At 41.6% G+C, this 13156-nt stretch overlaps 1 protein-coding gene across 1 annotated transcript in view; it reads left to right on the plus strand.

Annotated features, from left to right (window-relative positions):
- Positions 1-13156, plus strand: part of MCF2L2 (MCF.2 cell line derived transforming sequence-like 2) — a 216995-nt gene that overhangs the window by 44474 nt on the left and 159365 nt on the right. The window contains exon 3 of the mRNA XM_088131892.1: positions 10874-10988. Within this exon, the coding sequence (XP_087988018.1) occupies positions 10874-10988 (115 nt within the window). The remainder of the gene's footprint in view (positions 1-10873; positions 10989-13156) is intronic.

The raw sequence follows: 13156 nt of genomic DNA on the forward strand, positions 1-13156 counted from the left end.
TTTTGTCATCCTAGAAACAATTTGGCATCTGATTCAGCGTGCCGGACTACAGAAAGGCAAATGAGCACAGGGTGTGCATTCACACAACACATTTGTTCTGGTTACTTCATTAATTAGATTTTTGGATTTGTTCAGTACATTAAATGATAAACAGTTTGGGTTCATGCAATAAAGTTGAGTGTGTTGTGTGAACACATCTTCTAGGTCTTTACTGACCTGACAAAGTGTGTGGTATGAACATAGCTCGCATACGTAGGTAGTCTTTGCACTTGTGCACAGACTTTTTGGGATCCCAATATTATTAAAAGTATAACTGCGTGATCCCCTCTTTCAGAACAGCAGCATCATGTTTGTGGGAATGCTTTGCTGTGTTCCCTAGAAAAATTGTGTGTGTGGGGGGGGTGTCTTTGCTAGGGCAATGAGAATGCCATAAAGTTAAGTTCAAATTTAGGACACGGCATTGGCCATCTTTTTCCCAAAAGGGACCTTGGCCTTCTACATTAGGGAGAAATATAGGCTAGAAACCTAGTTTCTCATTTCATTACCATTTCTGCTGGGTAGAAAATGGAACATCCAGGCACAGTTTACACCATTTTTTTTAGGAGGCTGAAATTCCAAACTTTAATCAATCCCTGAAATTTATTTTATATACCATATAAGAAAAGAAGATTCAGAATTTCAGGGACATAGGAAGCCTTCCTTATCAGAAAAGGCTGGAATGTTTAGGAAACTTCTGACTGGAATCGGGGACAAGATTGAGGTGTGTAAAACTCACTTCTTCCAATGAGGCCATCTGGAAGATTTAGAACAGACAAAAGAAAGCATTTCCTCACTTTCTGCATAATTAGTCTGTGGAATTCATTCCTGCAAGACGTGGCGAGGGCCGCTGACTTCATTTAGGACAGATCTACAAGGGCGAGTAGCCTCTAAGTTGGGTGCGCCGCTTTGTCTCCCAATACCAATTGCAAGGGAACAATGGTGGGAGAAATGTCACTCTCTTATCTCCTGCTGAAAAGCTTCCCAGAGGCATCCGAAGGGCCATTCTGAGAACAAAACAACAGAATAACATGGGCTGTGGCCTGACTCAGCAGGACTAGTCTTATGTTTTTTCCAACTAATTACTTGTGAATTAGCGTTAGAGAGTCAGGTTATCTAACATTTGCTAGTGAGATAGAGGAAGAAACAGAAATTAGCAGGAGGTAGGAGTGGCTGTTTGAAGATTATCTATTGCTTGGGATGGCTGCTTGCCTGGTGAATTTAACCCTTTCTGTAACTCCTAAACACTGCTTTGCCCTTTTGTGTTTTCTTCATTCTCACTGCCCTTCCTCAGCAACTCTTTTCTATCCACTTTGCTTTCCCTTCTCTTTTTTTCCCTTCTCGGTGTAATTACTTCTTCCATATCTTGTTTTTTTACATCCTCCTCTGTGCTTTTCTTTTTGCTGAAAGACAGAGGGGAATGTGTATGTATCTATACTGGTGTGTTTGTGTGTGTGTAAGTGGTTTGTGTGTCACAGCGAGTCTGTTGATCTATGCAGATGGGGATCAATCAATTAATTTTGGGATACCGTATTTAGAGGGAATTGAGTTAAATTAGTACTTATTAGGAGAACCAGTATGATGCAGTGGTTAAAGACATCTCTTTAATGGAGACTGGGAGACCAGGAGTTCTGGTCCGGCCTTAGGCATGAAGCCTGTTGGGTGACCTTGGGCCAGTCCCTCTTTGTAGCCCTAGGAAGAAGGCAAGGGCAAACCCCTTCTGAAACCTTGCCAGGGGTCAAGATTGACTCAAAGGCAAAAAAAAAAAAAAGTACTTATTAATTTATATTTTTGTCCTGTCTCTGCCCAGTGTGGCCTCTGGTACACGCACACAGTCATATAAAAGTGTGAGTGTATCATATACTTGGATTCTTTAAGAAAGAAGGGTGAAATCTGCAGGACTGATTTCAGTTAGAAATTCAGTTTGGCCAACTAGTAGCATCTGCAGGGGGCAGAATCACAAGCACAGCATCAGGTTGTTGCGATGAAAGCCCTGCCTCTTTTGTACATGCATTGTGATGTGGGACAGAGTTTGCAATGCAACCGTGCAATGCCTGTTTCATCATTTCAACGAAAGCAGCAAGATCCTGTAGATGCTAATTTCATTCAGTTTTTTACTTTTTCTTATTTTGTACCATTATCATGGCTAGCTGCCCTGATGCAGTTTGCCTCAGATCCAGAATTGGTTTGGTATCCTGGCTGAGGTGCTGGCCTAGAAAACAGGAGGCTCTGAGTTCTAGTCCTGCCTTAGGCCTGAAAGCTGGCTGGGTGACTTTGGGCCAGTCCCTCTCTCTCAGCCCAACCCACCTCACAGGGTTGTTGTTGTGGGGAAAAATAGGAGGAGGAAGGAGTATTAGGCATGTTCGTTGCCTTGAATTATATATATAAAAAATGGCAGGATAAAAATCTAATAATGATGATGACGATGTGCTCTTTCAAGAGATGAACATTTTGTTTGAGTGAGCTAAAATCCACTAAATTCATAATAAATAAAACGATTTACCTTCACCGAGTTACAATTCCTGGGATTCTTTGGCAAATTCTACCGTATAGGAAACCAATATAAGCTTGTAGTACATTAGAAAAAGGAGATGTAGCTGTTAGAAATTATGTGTTCGCTGAGAGAGTTTTCCAGTGCCTTGACAGATTGCATTATTTTTTAATAGCTGGGGCTAAAAAATTCAGCAACCTGTGGTAGCTCATAATGATGTACAAAAGAGCCTAGTGTGTTAGCTGTCTCTCTGATTGATCCCAACATGTACACCAGGCCTTGGTGAGATGAACTGTCACCCAATAAATTCAGGAGAACCATTCTTCTGCAAATTAAACATTTGCTTCTCTCTGCCAATCCCTATCTTTGACATCGGCTCGGTGCCATTTTGTTTTAATGGAAGAAGAATATTCCCGGGGGCCTGGGAAGGAACGGATAATGAACCATTTTTTTGAATCTGCAATCCAGACTCTATTCCTCAAACACAGAATTCATATTTTCTCCCCACTTCTTACCCCTGAATTGGCAGGGAGCCTAAATTAAGCCTTCAAGGGTGCAGGCCATATTCTGACTTTAGCATTTTTGGAAGCAAAGAGTGGGGGAGATTAATGGTACCAAATTGCAAGTTTCCTCACATCCCTTCTGATGTGCAGTGTGTCCAGACATGCTTTATAAGTTATTCCAAAGCATTCCTCTTATTTCATCCACTTCATCATCTTCCTCAAGCAGCAAGCTGTTCCAGAAGCAACTGTACATACCCAACATCTTTGTAAGGAGAGATCTGGAGAAACTGAGCTGTTCAAAATGTCTAAATATTTAGGCCAGTGTTCCTCAACCTTGGCAACTTGAAGATGTGTGGACTTCAACTCGCAGAATTCCCCAGCCAGCATGGCTGGCTGGGGAATTCTGAGAGTTGAAGTCCACACATCTTCAAGTTGCCAAGGTTGAGAAACATTGATGTAGACTGAGCAACCATAAAGCAAGATAGAATATAGGCAGATAATGTTCACCCAACCCTGTATTCTGGCCTCCAGTACCCAACTACAGGGTATATCACTGCAGTCCTGTCTTCATTCAGACAACCGTATCAACTTTCAGAAGTCAAATGGTTTTCGTTCCCTTCTGGTGCAGAGCCAGAAATGCAAAAACAGATCCATTTAATCCCCATCCAAATAGGAAAAGCATTAACACCTCCCCCCAAAGCTCCCACCAGCTCTATAATGCATGCGCCATTAAATATCACAATGGTCAAAATCTAGAAAGAGACTAGTTTCTTTCAAATAAGGGCTCATTCCTTTTCCACTTCTCTGTCTGCAATTTTTTGACAGTCCTTGGTAATTTTCTCACTCACTGATTTCTGGAGAGTCATGAGACATATGGCTATTACTCATTTTGTTTACTACTTTCTGTCTTTTGGTGTGTCTAGCAGATAGAATGACCAATTTAAGTACATACTGCTGTTTATTAAAGTGCACTGGATTCAGACATTTTCTCCCCAAACTCAAGACTACTTTTTCAAAAAACAGAACCACTCTTGCAAAACCACTTTAGTAAATCCATGGGAATTAGCATGTCACACAGTCTACTATCTTCTGTTAATGTAAATTAAGTCTCTTTTTAAACAAAATTATGAATGAAGCTTTTATGGAATCTATTAAAAAGATGTAGATAATTGCAGTTTTCTGATAATGGAGAAATCTGCAAGGATTTACATAAACCCAACCCAATAAACCCTGTAGTGAATCTTATTAATTTTCCAGTGATCATTAGTGGGTACCCCTTCCTCTTGTTAACTGAAATAGATACAGAATGACTGGAGAGCCTATTTACTTTGATGAATGGAATATATGCTTGGATACTAGGATCTCCCTCAAGTGAAACTTGACTTCTGGTGACTTCATGGACAAGTCCATGTTGGGGTTTTTTTTGGTAATAATCTGAAAGTAGCTTGCCATTCCTTCTTCAAGAGTTTTTAAAATTTCCCAGTCTAGCCTATTGATTTAGAATTTCCCAGGGGTCTCCCATCCATGTCCTAACCATGTTCAATGCTGCTTATCTTCTTGGAGATCAATCAAGGCTGACTAAATACTGCTATCTGCTGTGACATTTGGGTACTATTACCAGCTATGGTTCCCTGAAAAAGTATTTGCCCCCCTTGGATTTTTCTGAATGTTTGATATCTTTGACAGTGGGTGTTATCAGGGCTTCATGAAGGTCCAACCGAACGAATAGAGTCTAAGTGAACAAATAACTCCAACATTTGGTCTTGTTTCATGTATTTCAGAAACAAAGTCACCCAAAATGCAATGTGGCCAGTGTGAAAAAATAATCACCCCCTAGGTCAGTTATTCCAAGTAAAGGGGTAACTAGGGGTAATTATGTGAGTATTGCATTAAACAGGGCTGATTTGGACCAGCCTTGCCCTGAATAACTCTCGCAGATTTTTTGCTTCTCTCGTCACAGTGAAGTTCTCACCACATAGATTCTGGAGGCATGTCATGTCCTGTTCAAAAGAAATTTGTAAAACAGTCCAGAAAAGGTTAAAATCATTGCTAATGCTCTAGGGCTCCACTGATCCATAGTCAGAAATGTATCCTGAAGTAGAAAAAATTTGGGACAACAGTGAATCTTCCAAGTGTGGATGCCCTATCAAAATCACTCCCAGAATACAGCATAAAGTCATCCAGGAATCATAAGGAACCCCAACATTCAGTACTCTGCAAACCTTTCTCAACTTGACTCAACAGTGTTCACAATTCCACCATCAGAAAACCACTGGATAAAAATGAGATTCATGGAGGAACAGCAAAACAGAAGCCTTGGCTCACTAAGAAAGAATTGATACTTGTCTCAAGTTTGTCAGAAAACCCCTGACTTCTGAAGGGATGTTCCATGGACAGATGAGTCAAAAGTGGAATTTTTCGGGCTACATGGGTGTCATTCCCAAGGCAGAACCTAAACAGTGGATTCCATAATAAGAACCTGAAACCAATGGGTGACAGTTATAAAGATGATTGTATCATAGATGGACTAGCCATCATTGAAGGAACCATAAATGCTGCTTTGTATTGGAGAATTCTACAGCATAGCAGACCATCTGCTGAAGATGAAGTACCAGGAGGTCATTGTATCATAGAGGACTAGCCATCATTGAAGGAACCATAAATGCTGCTTTATACTGGAGAATTCTACAGCATAGCAGACCATCTGCTGAAGATGAAGCACCAGGAGGTCAGGAAACAAGTTAATGATCCCAAACATATAAGCAAACCTACAAGATAATGGATGAAGACAAATTTAGTGTTTTAGAATGGTCAAGTCAGATCCAGACCTAACTCCCCTCTAAAAAGCTTGTGGCAGGACCTGAAATGAGTAATTCATCCTAGAAAAGAGTCAGAGGTTCCTGAAATAGTTCACCATGGAGGAATGGGCAAAATTCCTACCAGTCACATGAGAGACTGAGCACCAAATACAGGAAGTGTTTGGCTGCAATTATTGAAGTTAAAGGTGGTACAACCAGTTCCCCAATCTATTTTCTCACACCAGCACTTTGCACGTTAGATAATTTTGTCTATGAAATAAATGAAAAGGCTCCAAACGGGGATACTATTTGTTCACTCAGAGTTTCTTTATATATCAGATAGACTCAGAGGGAAACATTCAGTAGCAAAGATACGGAAAAGTTTCAGAAAACCCCAAAGGGGACAACTGCTTTTTTACAGAATGGTAAATCCACTCAGCGAATGATTTTAGCCAGGTTGGCAAAGGGCAATTCAGAAGCATCATTTTCCATATCATGCTACTTGGGGGGGGGGAGGGGGTGCGGGTGCTAGATTACTGCAATTTGCTCTACCTGGGGCTGCCCTGGTACAAAAGTGGCTGCCCGTATTCTCTTATAAACTTGTGACAGGAGCTGGGTTCGCTAGCAGCTGGCTTCCAAGTACAATTCAGTGAGATGTTGCCACCTGTAAAGTCCTACATGGCGCAGGGCCTGGATTTCCTTCCTCCTTTCCCATGTAAATTGTGCCTGCCTGACCAGGATGAATTCTGAGCATCTCAGAATTGACCCTCCCGAGTTCTCTGGAAGGTCGAGGCAGGGGACGGGGGGGAAGCGCTTTCAGACTTGCAAGATTCCATTACTGCAACCTTATAATAAAAGTAGTATTAGCATTCATAATTTTGGTTTCCTGGTCTGGACTGCCTCCAAGGGCTGACAAAGTCAAACTAAATGTCTGGGGATTAAATTGTTCTGATTCCTTCCAGATCCTCTCTAACGATGTTCTAATCATTTGCACCTGAACTGGGGTACCTGATTCTCATTTGAGGTATTTGAGGTACTGATAAGCGTAGGGGTGTACTTACTCTTTCCACATGTGAAATTTGCACTTATGTTTATTTAAATTACACGAAGGGCTGCGAAATGTAAATGGGGCATGGTATTTGTTGTTATATCCCCTTTATCTAGCAATACTGTTAACATGAAGATCAAATAGAAGAGCCAGTTTGGTCTAGCGGTGAAGGCCGCAGGCTAGAAAGCAGGAGGCGGTGAGTTCTAGTCCTGCCTTAGGAATGAAAGCCAGCTGGGTGACTCTGGGCCAGTCCCCCTCTCTCAGCCCAACTCCCCTCACAGGGTTGTTGTGGTGGGGAAAATAGAAGAAGGAAGGAGTATTAGGTATATTTGCCACCTTGAGTTATTTATAAAAATAATAGAGGAGGGATAAAAAAATCTAAAAAAAAATCTTTATATTGAAATATGTTGAGAAAGTCAAATTTTTTCAATGGGGTGCACTCCCTCCCCCCATGACTGTATTTTGAAACGGGTCTGCCTCTAGAACCCCTGAGGTGGGCAGACACAAGCTGGGGGCCCAAGATGGATGCAGAAATGAGTTTACATTATGGAGCTGGCCTATTCACAGAATGGTGGGCAAAGCCAGGGACAAAACACACATTTTCCTAGGGTCATTGGCCTCTGCAAAGGTAGGTGGCAGCAACAACTTGAGTGGCTCAATGCAGTTGCCCCAAGAGAAGAGCATCTCTCTAGCTGAGGGATGAGCTGTGGAGTCCTTGGTGCCCTCTGAGCTTGGTCGTTCGCTCGCAGATGTTTCATAACCCAACTTGATGACATCGTCAGTGCACCGATGATGTGTTGGCCTTGTGGGGTAATCCAGACAAGAAGCCCACCCAGAAGTACAAGCTCTATCTTTCTTGTAAGGTTACGCTAACAGAATCTTGCAAGCCTGAAAGTGCCCCCCATCCCTCATTTTTACTCTCCCAAAAACTAGGGAGGATCCCTTCTGAGACGCTTTCGCCACCCTTCCTCCTCCGGACACAAATTTCATTTATCAGACCATTGTCTACGCTGCGGCTCTTCCTCTGTCTTCCAAGGTCATTCCCACATACCATTACGTGTCATCTGGTTGGGTAACAAAATGTGTGCAAGCGAACAACTAAGCTCAGACAGCACCAAAAATATCACAGTTGCACCAGGGATTTGAATTACACACTTGAGTCTTCGAGTCCAGCGTTCGCTGTATTTCTGTGACTGTGTCCTACCGCTCAGGGTGTTGTTCTGACATCATCACTCCTAATGGACGCTGCTGCATTGGGTTTCCAATTTGAAACGTCAAAAAAAAGGATGCTCTGGAGAGGCCCTTATTTAATCTCTTGGGCTGGGTATAACCTTGCCCATGCAATCTATTTATTTGCTTCTTGCTTCTCTCTCCCGCTGACCCTCAGTCTTCAGCCCTATAGGGAAAAACCCTGTAAGGCATTAGTAACTGGGGCTGAAGCCTGGTTGGCTGTTCTGAAATCGGCCTTCCCCAAAGCCTAGGTCAACCAAACAAAACTGAAAAACGAGACAGACTGAAAAAAGCCTCCTTCCTAACACTAGAATTAATAGCAGGAGGCTGTATAGAGCAGTGTTTCTCAACCTTAGCAACTTTAAGATATGTGGACTTCAACTCCCAGAGTTCCCCAGCCAGCCATGCTGGCTGGGGAATCCTGGGAGTTGAAGTCCACATATCTTAAAGTTGCCACAGTTGAGAAAAACTGGCACAGAGTATTATATCTGATCATGTGCTTTCACCCTTATCAATGTGGCAAACGTCCAGCCAACCAGTTGATTCGAACTTGCAAAATGTGTAATTCAAATCTTGGACTGTAGATGAACAGAGATTGCTGAAAAAGAGAGAGAGAGACAGGGAATTGGAAAAAGATGAATGCCCCTCCTTTTTTTTCCAAGCACACCTCGACCTGGCCCATTTGTAATCGGAATTAAGTTCCATCATCTGCGGATAAAATCTCATTTTATATTTAATAACATCCCCGAGAACCATAGATGTGCAGTCTTAGGTTACCATTTCCACAATAAACTAAGAAGCCCTTAATTCTTCACTCTCTGGCCCTCCTGAGATTAAAATATATACAAAAAAGGAAGAGATCAAGCGTTGAATTAGAAATGCTGATCTCTCACTCCTACAAAAACAAGAATACAAACCATACCGTCTTCTTTTGTTCCATGCACCAACCCAGGACTATGTACCGTACCAGCTGCTGCTATTTTTGCCAAGTTCGCTCCCCAAAATCCAGCCCAACCTTTTTTCCCCTTTATTGCATTGCCAATCCTGTCCACAAGGTGTCAGTAGTGCCCCCTCTTTTTTTCTTTTTCTTTTCTTTTTTCCTGTATAAAAAACACTTCCTTGCAAGAAAAGCGTCAAGCTATTATATGAATATGATCATATTATCTGTCTGGAAGATCACACAGATGAGGGTTACTTCCAGATCGAAGGCTCTTGGAGGTATCAATCCAAATGTGTGGTTATTTCAACGTCCTTCTGCTAACAAATGTTCTTTGAGGCAGAAGAAAAGGCAAAAATGTTGGGAAAACGAGAAGATTTCATGAACCCTGAACAAAGGAGGGTGATTATAGGTTAAAAATCTGGCCTGGAGGCATCCAGACAGAATAGCTTTGATCCTTAATATGCTTCCATACTGCCAGCAAAAGTAGATTGCTTTGTCCGTGTATATCTACATTTATACACCATCTATCTAAATACAACCATATACATCATATAGATTAGATTATCATGACATCCCTCAAAAAACCCCAGGGACTGTAGTTTGATAAGAGTCCCGAATGCTGCTAAAGAGCTCCACATTCCCATGGAAATTTTCAATTTGAAAGTAATCCCTGGTAGAAAAAAACAGCTGTTAAAGCTGTTTATGCACAGCCCAACTTGATTGATTAGGTGCCTTATAATACAGTCTTAGCAACCATATTATAAATTTTCTCCATGACAATCTGTCCCTAACCTGGTCCTTCAGGTCTTCCAGCAGCACCCCCATCCCACTGCAGCTGAGTCCCTCCGCCTGGCTGCTGGTTGTCCTCATCTTCTCTTCCCTTCCACCTTTTCTAGCATCAGAGCTTTCTCCAGAGAGCCGGGTCTTTGCATAAGGTAATCAAAGTATGATAATTTGAGTCTGGTCTTTGTGCCTCAAATGAGAACTCCAGGCTGATTTGTTTGAAGATCCGTTGGTTGGTTTTCTTGACAGCCCAACTTAGTCCTATGCGTATGTGTTGGGCTTCATTTCCTGTAATTCCCCATCAGTGTGACTTAAAAGACACAACCCACCTGAACCCTGCCAGCTGGGGAAGGCTGGAATAGCAGCAGTTTTAGGCAACCGTTCGGTACAGAACTGTTCTGCGCAAAGTCCGCCACAACTTTGCTGAGCTGACTTGACTCTCCTATAAACACCAGAGTCATCGGCTCTGCACTGCAGGATCATTAAAGAGGGATGTTGCATAACTGTGCCCTGAAACCAAGACCTAACATCACGACAACTCTATTTTAGAAACAGGTTAGTCGTGTTTCCTATCGATGCTCACCCACAATCACTCACATTGCAGGGGAGGGCTTTTCTTGGAGCACAGGCCAGAGGTCATCACAGCAACCCCAAAGTCTGTTTATGTTGTAAGTCTTTGTAACTTCTAGTAAATTCTTTGGCTTACACACAACACATTTTGACAGTGTCTTACTGGCTATGAGTTTTCTAGCTGATCCTATCTATCTAGCTCCGTTGTTGGCATCCTTTGTTTGGAATCCAAACGCTTATAATGCATTTAAGTTGGAATGGAAATAATATAAATGAAAACAGTGAATACAGGTGTTGCTGAAACAATGAGCAATGACTGTGATTGCAGGAATAAGAAAAAATCAAATAGCTACCCAAATTCTAACAGGAACTGTATGGACGATTCTCCACAAAGCACCATGCAAAGTGAGGACTTTCTCTTATCGATGTTTTTTTGGGGGTTTTTTGCCTGCTGAGAACCAATTTCTCTTGCAGGAGGAAGAGGGAAAGATGGGGCTCCCATCATTACGTTCCCTGAATACGCAGGTTTCAGTGAGATCCCCGATGAGGATTTTCTGAATGTTGTGACCTATTTAACTAGCATTCCCAGGTAAGTCTTGAACAACTGCAAGCTTTGATTTGGTTTCTGAACTTAAATTATTTTACTTATTTCCCCCCCTCTGCCCCCAGGCAAGCCTAAATACAAAATATGCTATCCCAAATTTTGGAATATTCCGTCTTTGATACCCCTCTCCCTCGGATGCATATCCTCTCAAGATTTGTTGGCAGCCACATAACCTGGTTGGTCCAGGCTTGGGTTGAATCTTACTTATAATTTCCACATGCCATTCATCTCTTGGGTCCTCCATTAATAAGTTATAGATATATAATTATGGATAAAGCCTGCCCATCTTATTTATGAAAACAGAACCACTAATCTGAATAATTTAGATTGAAGATGGTATTTCTATATCAATCTCAGTATACTGTGCTTACTTACACAAGCGGAAATGAAAGCTATATGTTGTCATCCGGACTTCAGTAAAATTGAGTGTGATCGTCTACTAAAACATTTGTTTGGGAGTTTGTACATTCAAAATGTGGGCGTGATTGAGTTGGACCTTTTCGTGCAATGAAATCCTCTGGTGAAACCTATAGACCCCTTCTCAGAAAAGTGTATTTAAATGCATAAATTAATTTTAAAAAATGTATTCTGATTTTATTTTTTATAGTATAATAATTTTAGATAGATTTACTGAAGTTCAATATTTTTGGAGTCTAGAAGCTAAAAAGTACTTCGTTGTTTATGTTAATTATTGAATAAAAAGCTAAATTTCAGTTAGAAGTTAATGAAAATAAAACTGTAATTTTCCCCCCATTCAACTTCACAGACCCCCTGAAATCTATCCACAGACCCCCAAGGGAACCAGGGACCCCAGGTTAAGAACCCCTGAGTTACATTCTAATGAATTTAGAGTCATCTCTATTATTATGGCATTGATATTTGAGAATGTACTTCAGGGTTATCTTTTCAGTTCTTACCATGTTACAGAAGCTACAGTACCTTAAGTAATTTTCATCAGAGTAGTTAAACATTATGCCAACCACATTATCTTCACTTTGAATATTTCTGCTGTGTTTGGGCCTTCCTCCTTCATTGTATCATAGAAAGTAAGAGTTGGAAAGGACCTTCAAGATCATCTAGTCCACCCTCCTGCTAGGGCAAGACTCTACTACATCATCTCTAACCAGCCGGACACCTCCAGCAAAGGAGAGTCCACCACCTGCTGTGATTATCAGTTCTATTGTTGAATAGCTCCAATAATTATTGTTGTCCTTCTCTCATATTTACATCATTGGATGCAGCTGGAAGAGCTAGGACTATTGTATCATTATGGGAAAAGGGGATAAGGACCTTCAATACAACCTCTCAACTAATCTGTCACCAACCTTTTTCCACCTTCCTCCAAGGATTCTCATCTTTGCTCAGTACATCCTATGAGCTGATAAGGCTCCCACTAGTGGATCAATAGAGGAGTACAGAAATCAGCATCCTTTCTCCAACCTATCCTCTGGGTCCTCTCCCTATCTGATTTATTCAGAGAGGTAAATTAATACATAGCCGATCACTAGTTGCAAGCCACATGTTTGCTGTATTGAAGTCCTGGTATGAGGCTACTTGGGTGCTACAGTGGCATAAAAAGAATTAAAAACAAAATAACAAACCAGCTGCTACTCAGTTTTAGAAGCAGAGAGTAAGCAGAGGCGACCACAAGATCTGAAGCTTCTCTGGTGTCTGGACTTCAGCAGGGAGTAAGCAGAGGTGACCTGAAGTTTTCATCAAAATGATAAAAGCAGCATTGTACTGCTCCAACTCAAGAGCTACCCTTTTTATATGTGCGTGGGACATTATAATATATTATATATACAAAAGAGGCAGAGCATGATGCTACATATGTTATTTGCTACCTCCCACCCAGGCACCTCTGGGGGAAGAGTGGGATGAACTGAGAGTTCTCCCCAACATCCTGCTGAACTCCATGTTTAACAGTCCAAAAGTATTTACACAATATTTCTTCCTGTGCTGCAGATGGGCCAGGAAGTTCAAATGAAGAGCTCTGGCATTGTGAAAGCACAATCACGTGGAACTGATCGGGGCAAACTAGGTGTGCGAAAAGTCGTTTTGTGCATCAGATACAACCATATATAGCTCTTCCTCTAAGTATCTTTTTCAGTACTTAGTTGTCTTGCCCTCCATCTGAGTCAATGGAAAACTAT

This window comes from Python bivittatus, unplaced genomic scaffold (assembly GCF_059951505.1).
Source record: "Python bivittatus isolate LINGU-HERP-01145 unplaced genomic scaffold, Pbiv_v1 ctg000980_np1212, whole genome shotgun sequence".
In the NCBI taxonomy this organism is placed as follows: Eukaryota; Metazoa; Chordata; class Lepidosauria; order Squamata; family Pythonidae; genus Python; species Python bivittatus.